Genomic DNA, 12,713 nt, shown 5'->3' on the forward strand with positions numbered 1-12,713 from the left:
GCCCGCCATGCACTCAACTTATAATTACTTCCCACTGAAGGACTTATACTTTCCCGAGGCCCACCACTCCCTTGCATCAGGGAATTCACATTTGACTGCTGTCATGTCACCATTTCCTTTACATGACAGCTGCTTCTCGACTCTATAATTTTATGGTCAGTGGCTAGATCTTTTTCTCAGCTCTCCAAGTACTAGCATGGAGCCTACTATGAGCAGAGGCTCAGTTCATGTTTGGGGAATAAATGAGCCTGTGAGCATGAGGTTGAAATTATTAGAATTTATTTCAACATTTTGAATTAACCAGGCATATACTGTTGCTTATAATTTTGTAAAACACAGAGTACAAGGGATGAGGGAACGAAATACTGACCATCTTCCTTTTCCTCTATTTCTTGATCCCACATATTTTACTGTTTTGTATTTTCAAGGAAATAACATATTGCAATGCCATGTTATCTTTCACTGGCTTACTAAATAAGATGGAAGCTTCCCCTTTTGCTTTTACACAACAGAAAAACTCTTATCCTTAAGACCAACAAAAAATGGTTAAGTGTGACTGATGAATTTGTACACATATATGCTAGACAAGCTTTCATTTAGAAGCAACATTTGAAAAGTAGCAAAAACATAAAAACACAGGTTTATGTATCAATTCCCCATACAGAACAGGAACACCAAGGTATTTTACACTATGAATCCTCGGTGACATCCAGTCCTATACTACTTGGAACACTGACTACTCTCTTGAGCCACGAAGTGCAGAATTTGCCTCAGCTTCACTAGGTGTGGAAGGAACTGCTGGGGGAACACTGGGACATCCGCTAGCTTGGGCCCTCTCTTCCTCATCTTTCAAAGCCTCTTCATACCAAAAGTGGAAGGCACTGGGATCCAAACGGTTAATCCTGGCCAGGAACTCCAGGACTCTCATCTTGCTTGTTTCAGCATGCGCTCTGGGACCCCACAGGAGCTCATAGCATGCTGGATCACTGCCAGGCACTTGCCGATATTCCAAATACTTCAGCTGCACCAAATCTTGGGTGATGAGCTTCTTGGGCTCCCCAAATAAGAAATGCCTCTTCCCAGCATAGATATTCATCTTACCCAGGAAATCCCAGATGTCTTCCTCTGTGGCACAGTTGCCCTTCATGAAGATCACACCCAGGAGATTCATCAGGAGACCGGTCTTGGGAAAACCCCTGCCACGGTGCACGATCCCATTGCGGGGGAGATTCATCTTGCTGACAAGGACATAAGAATGCTTGGCAGTGTTGTCTTTCTTCACGTCAATACCAAATACCACCTCCATGCTGTCAGAAGCTCTTTTGAGGATCCTGAGGAATCGATTGTGGTACTTTTTATCAATAATCTTCAGCATATTCGCTTTCCTAATGGGCTTTTTTGTCTTATACATGCGTAACAGGAACTGCACCAACAGATTTGCCGGCCTGGTTAGTGAGTGTTTTCCAGACCGCACATTGGAGAGAGGGGCCTGAGAGGAATTACGTGTTTTCCCAATTTTCCCAAGGGCTCTTTTGGATGATCTTGTGGGAGAAACACCTGCAGGCACAGTGGTGGTGACCAGGGCCCCCCGAGGACGCTTGAGATGGTTACCAGACCTAGCACCGGACTTTCTCTTAGCATCAACCCCAGGACCAGGACTGGAGGAAGATGAGAGTGCTTCCATCGTGGTGGCAGTGACCTGAGTGCCCCTCAGATCCTGGGTGCCATGCTGAGCCTGGCGGCGTTTCTCACAGGTGTGGAGCTTAGCCTTCTTACCCCGAGGCATGGTGACTGTGGTCAGGACAACAGGCAGGAGTGCAGGTAGAACAGCACGTGATCTGGGCAGAGAGGAGAGAGGATGAGAGAGAGGGTGTGAATGCCCGCGGCAGGGAGGCACCACTTGGCCTTTAAGAAGGCCCACTCTTCAGGTTGCCACGCGGGCACTGCTCTGCAAACCCAAAGGACTCCCATTCTGATCACTCTGTCCTCTGAATACTCTGTCAAAATAATTAAGGTGAGTCTCAGGCTGCAGCCTGCCAGCCCTGCTAGCTGCCTCCTGAGGCTGAGGAACAGTGGGCCAGTCTAGTCCTTCTGGACACCCCCCTCCATTCTGGAGGGTGGGGGTCCTCTCGGTTCATATTCAGGACAATCGTATCAACTTTTGGCAGGCGCAGGGCCCCCTCCTCTGTGTGGCTCTAAGCTTATACCCCAGAGGCTGGTCCTCATCTTCCTGTGATACCTGAAGAAGTGAAGAGGTACCTCAGCCCAGTGTCCCTGGCAGGGGGCAACCATAGCAGTCAGCTCTAGGGAACTCTGTCCTGGGCTCACTGGGGTTTTCTGTCCTCTTTCAGGGTCTTTCCTTGGCTCTATGTAGAGCCTTGGACACCCGTGTCTGCTGCCCTGGTGTACCTCCTCTCAGACAAAGGCTCTCACCAATCCCATACCATCCGAATGGAGGGTTCACATACACCTGACTTCCATGCCTGGGCTTCTCAGTGCTGTGCAGTGGGTGAGGGTGGTACAGAGGGTACTCTCTATTGATTCCCCTGTTGGTGGGTGAGTGCAATCATCAGTTCTTTCAGGGTCCTCACCCTGACTCCTCTGAAGCCCTGGGCCTCCTACCTTGGCATAATTGAGGTCATTCACTTAGTCCAACACCCTCACTTCTCTGAACTCTCCAGACAGAAGTGAGAAGACTGCTCATCTTCACAGATACTCTAGGTTTCTACATAGAAAAGGGCCAGAATTTATGAGAACTTAAGTTTAGAGTCAGTGTCCACCTTAGTCGTTGCTCAGGTCTGGGTAGAACTCAGGACTCCTCCCACCAATAACCTGGGTAGTTCAGCCTCAGAGCGAAGTCCTGAATACCACGAGTCCCTGGAGGAGCAAAGTCAGGGTACCACATACGTGACTACTCCCTCGCCGGAGCCTCCCAGATACATAGGCACTCTGCTTCGTGACACCACCCCTAAATGGGGAGGGGTCCCCAGTCAGTACCTAGGGCATTCACTTCACTGCTGTCAGGACTGAGATATTCTCCATCTGCAAGCAGGGGCTACTCCTGAGACCAAAGCCCTTCCATCCCTGAGACTTCCCAGGCCAAATTCAATTTGATGGCTCTGCCGGGGCTTCCCAGGGCTTACAGCAGCAGTGAGACTTGGTGCAGCCCTCTTTGGTATGGGCTGAGCGGCCCCTGCCTCAGTCCGAGCTCAGTCTTCACCTAGACTCTGGACCAGCGCTGGGAATCCACCCTCCACCCGCCATAGGCCAGGCCCTCAAACTTAAGTCCTTACTTCCTGGAAACTGTAGATCAGAAGTAAGGATGACTCATATCTGGCCATGATGCTCAGGGTCTCAGATAGCTGATAGCAGGGGAGGTGTGTGAAGGCCGAGGGATGAAGGTGGGGAGGTTGTGTTTCTACGGTCCTCATTCGGAGTCCCCTCCTTCATCTATCAGACCTGACACTTCTCTTTTACCTAAACTGTGTCCATAAGTCTCCAAACAAAGCTTCACCTCCTAGACTGTGACAGGGGAGAAGTCCAGGAATTGAGCACATCAGTAGTGCTTTGTGTCACCATCTTAACTACCCAGTGCCCTGTTAGTACCTGGGGCTCTCCCAGTGACTGGAGCTAGGGCCTAGGTTTCTTTCATTTCCAGAATCAAGTAATCTCTTAAATCTTAAAGAATCTCTTAGATCAAAATTTACCAAAGAAGTAAGCCTAACAGTGTTGTAGGAACCATCCCCTGCCAACCACAGAGGCGAGACTTTGTGGGTTTCGCTTTGTTACAGGAGGGGCAACGGTCCCTTGACTCCACATTCAGGTCCTCACTTTGCCTTCAGGTCAGTCCTGGGAATCCACTCTCGTCCAAATGAACGCCCTGAACAGTAGTCCGAGCTCCCCGCCACCAGCACGGATTGTGGGGGGAACCACTTCTAGCTCAGGCTGCCCGGTGCAGGATCTCTGAGGGATGATGGCAGGGGCAGGGCTCTGTGGGGACACCATGGTTCAGTGTTCAGCTGTCAGTGGGTCATCCCTTAGGGTCCTCCCTGTACCATCTATCAGAGCCCAGGAATCCTTGCTCTATGGACTTGAGTCCTCCTGCCCCCAAAGCCCTAGCCTCCCCAAATCCCTAGTGGGGAGTCAGGGTGCGTCTCTGAGCATCTCTCCCTGACAGGAGGGGAGCCACTCTGTGAGCCTTCCTCCTTGGTGGGAGAGACCCTCTCATTAGCACCAATGGTCCTTACCTTCACTGTGGTGATGGCCAAGATGCCCCCCTCTGCAGAACTGGAGTTTGATCCTGACAGACAAGCCCTTCCCTCCCTGAGACCAGACAGAAATGAAGAGGCTTCCCATCCCTATAACTCTGCCTGGAGCCTCTGGGGTTAGAAATAGGGGCAGGGGTCTGTAAAGCCTCCTCATTTGTGAGTCTAGTGATACTTCTTTCTTCACTCAGGGACCTCACCATGGTCCTGGCCAGTCCTGGGACCTGACCCTCCAACCTAAGATTCTCCCTCTACTGAACTGAGGCCATTCTTAGACTGAGACTTTGACCTCACAGAGAACTACAAGGCTTATAAGAGGGAATGTCCTGTCTGGGCAATCTAGGCCTGAGAGCAAGTTTGGGCAGATCTCTGAATGACCTGTATTTTAGGGTTGTTGTCTCTCCAGTCCTCACTCATGGGGGCCCTCATTTTGTCTATCTCTTGGATTAAACGATTCTTGGGGAACACCACATTCCGGCAAACTCTTGAGCAGTGTCCCTAATGCAAACCTTACAGTTTCATGTCCCAGACTTGAGGTGAGATGGGGAAAATAACACAGAAGGCAGGGGGCAGAATGGGGTGTGTTCCCAGAGAAAAATGCTGCTCCATCCTTTTCAAAAGCCAGAGTCAGTCTCTTTTGTTACTTGTTTTAATTGATTTACAGGCATACCTTTAAAACACTGTACTTCACTTAATCATGCTTCATGGTATTGTGCTTCATTACAAACTTAAAATTTGCATAACCCTGCACTGAACATATCTGTGGCACCATTTTTCCAAAACCGAGTGTTCACTTGGGGTCCCTAATCCACATATTGTTAATTCTTTAAATATTTTAAACTCTTTCCTTATTTTATTTGTTATGGTGCTCTGATAACTTTTCTTTCTTACTAAGTAACTGCCTTATATATGTAAATTAAGCTATGTACATTTTTTAGAGATTTTCTAGTAAGTGTATACAATAGGATTAACAATGTTTATAAGCATGGGAATCCCCCAAATTCCTGTGACTTACTTTATGGCAATATTCACTTTATTGCAGTGATCTATAACCCAACCCACCATATCTGAGATATGCGCACACTTCTAAAGGAAAGGAGCCATCCAAGATGGCTTTGTGCTGTTCTAATTGAGGTTATCTGACACTGCATAGAGATACAATCTGATTGTCACTATCATGTTTCTCCTCCTCATTGCTGTCATTTACTGAGGTAGCCTTCAAGGCTTTCTGCCTAAAGAAGTGTATTGGAGTATATTCAGAGTCCTTACTTTTATCCCAAGATACATTTGAATGTTAAGGAACACAAGCTCTGCTTTAGGTTAAGAGGAGTCTAACAGTGTGGAATCTAGAGGAATTCAGAGAGGAGTCTAATTCCAGGCCTATTAGTTACTAGTGTTCCCCAGCAAGGGCTCGCTGCCTGATGCACATAGAAGCCAATACTATGGAACAGGCTTTTGAGAGAAAAATTTTATTCCAAGGTGGAATGGCAAGAAGACACGAGGCAGGGCTCTCAAATCTGTCTCCTCAATCCAGAGTTTGAGGTAAAATGAAAGGGTTTAGGGGAACTGCAAACCTGGAAGCTAATTGGTTAGTCTTGAATTAGTTCATGTAAGCTATTCATGCTGCTTGAAGCCAGATTTTCCATATTGAAGGACTTCATACAGTTCTCCCATGGCAACATTCCTACTCTGAGAGTTTCACAGGCTGAACCCTCTTGGTTCGGGGGTCATCCTGGAAACAGGGGCTCCTTTTTACACATGCATGGTGCTGTCTCTAAAAATAACTCAAGGTTTCATTAACCAACAACCTGTTTTAAGGAAGCAAAACAAGTTTAAATTGGTCGATGTTTTATGTTTCAATCCCCCCCATCTCTCTTTGTACATTCTTCAATCTTGCAGGAAATCATCCTCAATTTGGTTAATGATTCTCAAATTTTGTACAAAGTGATAATCCCAGGTCTCAAATCTTTGTACCAACCAGACTGGAGTGTTATATAAGCATTGGCAAGGTTGGATTAATTGGTATTTAAGAAAGGTAAGTATGAGAGATTTAACTTCCTTCACATGTCTCTTTATATGCTATTAAGTTTGGAGTTTTGGTGCCTGGATGGACTTTTATTACTATTGGGTTAGCTGTCCTGGCTCTTCCTGGCCACTCATTAGCCCAAACTGAGCTCTGCAGTTGAATGACCAATTTCTTCCACTGTTCAGTTCAGTTCAGTTCAGTCACTCAGTTATGTTCGACTCTTTGCAACCCCATGGACTGCACTTCCACTGTAGTGCTCAAAATAGTTTACATTTTGGCCAGCAAACAGAGCCTGGACCAATTGCCTTCAACCAATGCTTGCTGCCTCTTCCCAGCCTTCATGGATTGCAGTCAACATCAACCAGCACTCTTATCAAGAACTTGAGGTCTCTGGATGAGGCAGAAATCCTGGCTTCTTCCTGGAAAACCCCTGCATTCATGGGAGCTGTAAGAAAGCCTTCAGGGCTTGTCTATCTGTGGCTCAGAGCACTTTGTTCCTTTCTAGGAAGAAAATGGGCAAACGAGAGGCATCACCCCTTAATTTAGGACCCAATTCCATCTCCTGGTTTGGTTTCTGGGAAGAGTTGGCTGTATGAATTCCCTGGAGAAACCACTGAGAAGAATGGACAGTCTCAAGGTGACCAGCTTGGATCTGAGGGTTCACTTAAAGAACCCTGAAAAGTTTTCCATTATTACATGTGGTTGTCAAACTGTAGCTTAAAAGGCATGTGTGCTACCCAGCTTCCAAGGAATCTATCCCACCAGTTCCAAGATGAGCCCATTTGGTCAGAGGCTCCTAATATTTCCACCCCGCCAAGTGCTGAGGGCATGCTTGTCTACTGAAGAGGGCCATATAGAAGCTTAGACTCTGTCTCACTCTCTACCTTGAAAAACTTACCTAGTGAGGCAGAGGGTGAATGAGTGATTGCATCATGTTGAAGAAAGTGAAAGAGGAAGCTGTCTTAAACTCAGCCAGAGCTGAGTTTGAGAGAACAATTCAGGAGCACACATGTTTAAACACTGATTTCCTCACTTTCTTCTGAGCATGCTGGGGTTTAATCTTTCTGGTAGATGACCAAAACATTTTACCACTCCAGCAGAGATCACACGCAGACAAGCAAATCTACATGTCTGGGCAATTTCCAGGGGAAATACATTCAACCCAAGGCCTCTATGTAGTCTATTACCTTTAAGACCACAACCAATGGTTATTTCTCCTGGTAAAATTTCATTTTTAACATCACGCACACACATTTATAAGCAGTTCAATGCTACCTCCCTGATATTCTGGCTCGTATAGAAGAGGACTAGACTTTTTACTAAGGAAATGCAAGAATGTGTCCAATTGTATGAAATTCCTTTAACCAGGGCTCAGGGTACCTTCTTATGGCAGGGGGGCCAGATTTTCCTGCTTTACACTCCCTCATTTTACCTCTATGCTCTCACCACACCAAGGTAATCAGGGTTGATTTCATTAAGAATGCACTCATGTGAAATTCAAAGGATCGTAAGAGACTACTACAGACAACTATATGCAAATAAAATGGATAACCTAGAAGAAATAGACGGATTCTTAGAGAGGTACAACCTTCCAAGACTGAACAAGGAAGAAATACAGAATGTAAGTAGACCAATCACAAGAACTGAAATTGAAACAGTGATTTAACAATTTCCAATATCCAAAAGCCCAGGACCAGATGGTTTCACATGTGAATTCTATCAAACAGAGAAGAGTTATTACCTATCAATCTCAAATTCTTCCAAAAAATTGCAGAGGAAGGAACACTCCCAAGTTCGTTCTATGAGGCCACCATCACCCGGATAGCAAAATCAGACAAAGATTCACCAAAAAAGGAAATTACAGGCCAATGACACTGAAGAACATAGATGTAAAAATCCTGAACAGAATACTCGCAAACCAAAAATGACAGTCTCTTCAGTAAGTGCTGCTGTGAAAATTGGATAGCTACGTGGAAAATAATGAAGGGTAGTTCATTCAGTGTAGTTTTCCATTCCAGGCTTAAGTCTCTCAACTTTGAGACCCGCCATCTGAGGGTCTGACCCCTATTCAGTGTTTCCACAGCCTCCCTGGTGGGCTCGCCCTGTAGCCTAACTTAAAACTACCTTCCACTGCCAGACTTTTATTGTCCTAAAGTCTCCAAGTGCCTTGCCTCAGTGTATTTACACTAGACTCCTCATGAGGAAGCCCTCAATCCCCTCACCTCCTTACACCTCATTTTTATTGGGCCTCTAGATCTCAGTTCACCAGCTACTGTATATGAATGCTGCTCTTAGACGCTAGAATTCTGTAAGAAGGGGTTGAGTTTATTTTTCTTAGCATCCCCAAAACCACCCAGAAGCCTTCCAAAGAGCAGATGCTAAATTGATATTTGAACAACTATAGTTCAAGTGTGCAAGAAAGCAATGTTACTGGGATTTCACTTCTCCCACATTCTTAAATAAGCGAAGCCAATCCAGATAAATAAACTTCAATTTTACAAAGAAAGACTAAAACAAAACAAACGAAGAAATGAATACCTCTTAAGATTTTTTTCTGTATCTGATAATCACACAGACTTCACTGTGGAAAAATTTCCATTTTAACAAAAAAATCCATATTCCAATATCATGTTATCTTGTTCTGAATGACAAGAAATGATTCAAGGATTTCAGTCTGTGGTATGTAATATGAAAATTCTTATTTTTCAACTTGATAATCTGCAGTACATGTGGGAGCTGTGCCATTAGTTTACTTGGACTCTGAAGCTAAACACATCTTTAATTAAAAGGAACAACAGTTAAAAACAGAAAAAAGAAAAACCTCCAATTTGTGCATATTGTATAGGAACACAAATATGTTATATGCTGAATTTCCATGAGCCCCACCGTGGCCCTCTGCTAGAGACTGCCCGCTTTCTTGAAATGCAATGTGAAGTATCTGCTCAGACTTCACTAGGGGTATTAGGAAATTTGGACATGCTCGGAAAGTGCGCTGGCCTTGGCACCATAGGAGCCCTGGCTGCAGCTCTGGCTCTGGCTTTCTCTTCTTCAGCTCTCAAAGCCTCTTCATACCAGAATGGGAAGGCACTGGACTTGGTATCATTGACATTAGCCCCAAATTCCCACATTAATTTATATATCTATATCTATCATGGAAGCATCCCTTATTAGTTTACAAAATTGTACTCATTCCTTTTTATAGCTTTGTAGTACTCCACTCTGTGGATATATCATGTTCCCTCAATTAACATGTGCATAGGCATTTACATATTTTCATATGGTTGTGGGTGTCTCTTCAGAGTTAATTTCTGAAAACACTGAATTACTGGCTCAAATGTAAAAGCACATTTAATTTTCTGACATTACCAAATTGTATTTATGCTCTAATCTCATTCTTTGACATGTAGCTCTCAAAGAATGAGATCAGTATATTCTCTAAAACTATACACAAAAGTAAACTGAAAAGGGATTAAAGACCTAGCTATAAGAGTGGAAACCATAAAACACTTAGAAGATTATATGAGCAGAACACACTTTGACATAAATCATAACAATAGTTTTTTGGATCTGTCTCCTAAAGCTAGGGAAATAAAAGCAAAAATAAACAAATGGGTTGTAACTAAAGTTAAAAGCTTCTGCACAGCAAAGGAGAAACCCAACCTACTATATGGGAGAAAATATTTGCCAATGATATAACCAATAAGCGATTAATATCCAAAATATATAAAAAGTTTATACAAGAGTTTTAAAAAAAACAATCAAGAAAAAGGTGGGCAGAAGACTTAAATACACATTTTTCCAAGGAAGACATACAGCTGGCTAAGAGGCACATGAAAAGATGTTCAACATCGTTAATCGTCATATGAATGCAAATTTAAACCACAATGAGGTATTATCTTATACCTATCAGAAGGGCTATGATCCAAAAGGAACAGAAGTAACAAATGTTGGTGAGCATGTGGACATGATCTGTACACTGTTGGTGGGAATGTCAATTGGTGCAGCCACCATGGATAACAGTAAGGAGGGTCCTCAAAATCTAAACAGAGAACTACCAAATGACCCAGCAATCCCACTCCCAGGTGAATATATGGGGAAAAAAAAAAAAAACACACTAATTTGGATGGTCTCCGTCAGGTACTCGATGCTTGTCTGAGTCTAAGGGTTTCCACTGCTCGTCTCCCCTTCCCCTCCAGCCTCATCTACTCTCTTCCATGACCCCACCCCAGTCCAACCTCCCTGTTTATTAAGAAGGCACCTGTGTCTGGCAGAGCCAGTGTGAGATGAAGAGATAGTCCTTCCCAGCCACCAGATCATCAAGAGTTTTGGCCGGACCTTTGAGCACACACTGAGACAGTGAAGAGTCAGACAAAAAGCACAGACTGTGGCGCTGAAATGGATTAATAAGGAACCTAGTGATGTGGCCAGTGACCCTCCATCACAATATTCTGCAGGTCCAGTTGGGGATGATACATTTCATTGGCAAACCACAATTATGAAAAAGAACAGCAGCCCATATTGAGGCAGTGTATTCCCTCTGACAATTCATTTCCCTAAAAACTACCCATTCACACTAAGGGTGCATTTGCAACAGAATTTATCATCCAGACATGACCACTAATGGCAGCACTCGGTTCGCTACTCTAAGATCACTGTGGTCTCTTGCTTCCATGATTTCTACAGTTCTGGTATCCATTTGCTCCCTGCTATGTGATACGAACCCAGATGATAGCCTCCCCAGTGCCAGTGGTTGCATAGATCTATAAAACAGAAATAAGTACAAAAGAGTTTTTCAGGAATGTACTCAGAAGTATGCCATGTGATGCTACCTTAAAGTCAGAATAACCTGCATTAAATCTTGAATAAACTTTCAGTTCGTTTCAGTTCAGTCACTCAGTCGTGTCCGACTCTTTGCAATCCCATGAATCACAGCACGCCAGGCCTCCCTGTCCATCACCAACTCCGGGAGTTCACTCAGACTCACGTCCATCGAGTCCATGATGCCATCCAGCCATCTCATCCTCTGTCGTCCCCTTCTCCTCCTGCCCCTAATCCCTCCCAGCATCAGAGTCTTTTCCAATGAGTCAACTCTTCACATGAGGTGGTCAAAGTACTGGAGTTTCAGCTTTAGCATCACTCCTTCCAAAGAAATCCCAGGACTGATCTCCTTTAGAATGGACTGGTTGGATCTCCTTGCAGTCCAAGGGACTCTCAAGAGTCTTCTCCAACACCACAGTTCAAAAGCATTAATTCTTTGGCACTCAACTTACTTTAAATTATTGCTAAAAATGAAAAAAAAATCACTAATTCTAAAAGATCCACACACACACAATGGAATATTACTCAGTCATAAAAAAGAATGAACTTTTGCCATTTTCAAGAACATGGATTGATTGGAAGGCATTATGTTAACTGAAATATGTGAGAGAGAGGAAGACAAATGCTGTATAATACCATTTATATGGAGAATTAAACAATAAAACAGACTAGGGAGATGAAGCAGACTCACAGATACAGAGAACAAGCTAGTAGTGGTTACCAGTGGAGAACAGCAAGGGGCAGGGTAAGGGCAGGGATAGAAGATTAAGAGGTGCAAACTTATATGTATAAAATAGATAAGCTACAATGATATACTGCAAAACAAAGGGGATATACCGATATTTTATAATAACTATAAATGGAACATCACATTTATAAATTGTGAATCACTTTGTTGTGTCCCTGAAACATAAAATATTGTACATCAACTATGAAGATGAAGTGAAAGTGTTAGTTGCTCAGTCTTGTGCAACTCTTTTTGACCCTAAGGATGGTAGCCTGCCAGACTCCTGTATCGATGGAATTCTCGAAGTAAGAATTACCCATTGGAGTGGGTAACCATTCCCTTCTCCAGGGGATCTTTCTGACTAAGTGATCAAACCTAGGTCTCCTACATTGCAGGCAGATTCTTTGGCATCTGAGCCACCAGGGAAGCCCACAACTATAGCTCGCTTTAAAAACATATATATTCTCTCAGGAACATTCACATATACAATACAGTATTATTAACTATGTGCTTCCCTGGTGGCTCAGTGGTAAAGAATCTGCCTGTTGATGCAGGAGATGTGGGTTCAATTCCAGGGTCGGGAAGATCCCCTGGAGGAGGACACGGCAACCCAATCCAGTATTCTTGCATGGAAAATTCCAAAGACAGAGGAGGCTGGCAAGCTACAATCCATGGGGTTGCAGGCAGTAGGAAACCACTTGGTGACTTAACAACGATTAACTACAGTCACCATGCTGTACATTATATCCCTGCTGCTGCTGCTACGTTGCTTCAGTCGTCCCCGACTCTGTGCGACCCCATAGACGGCAGCCCACCAGGCTCCCCCGTCCCTGGGATTCTCCAGGCAAGAACACTAGGGCTTCTTTATTTTGTAAGT

At 44.3% G+C, this 12,713-nt stretch overlaps 1 protein-coding gene across 1 annotated transcript in view; it reads right to left on the bottom strand.

The window, feature by feature from the left end:
• Positions 1-212: 212 nt before the first annotated feature.
• The window catches only part of LOC509870 (melanoma-associated antigen B3), a 54,355-nt gene continuing 41,854 nt past the window's right edge, over positions 213-12,713 (bottom strand). The window contains exon 2 of the mRNA XM_024988634.2: positions 213-1,838. Coding sequence (XP_024844402.1) covers positions 737-1,786 — 1,050 coding nt within the window. The 5' untranslated portion in view covers positions 1,787-1,838 and the 3' untranslated portion in view covers positions 213-736. The remainder of the gene's footprint in view (positions 1,839-12,713) is intronic.

Source organism: Bos taurus, chromosome X, assembly GCF_002263795.3.
Source record: "Bos taurus isolate L1 Dominette 01449 registration number 42190680 breed Hereford chromosome X, ARS-UCD2.0, whole genome shotgun sequence".
Taxonomy (NCBI): domain Eukaryota; kingdom Metazoa; phylum Chordata; class Mammalia; order Artiodactyla; family Bovidae; genus Bos; species Bos taurus.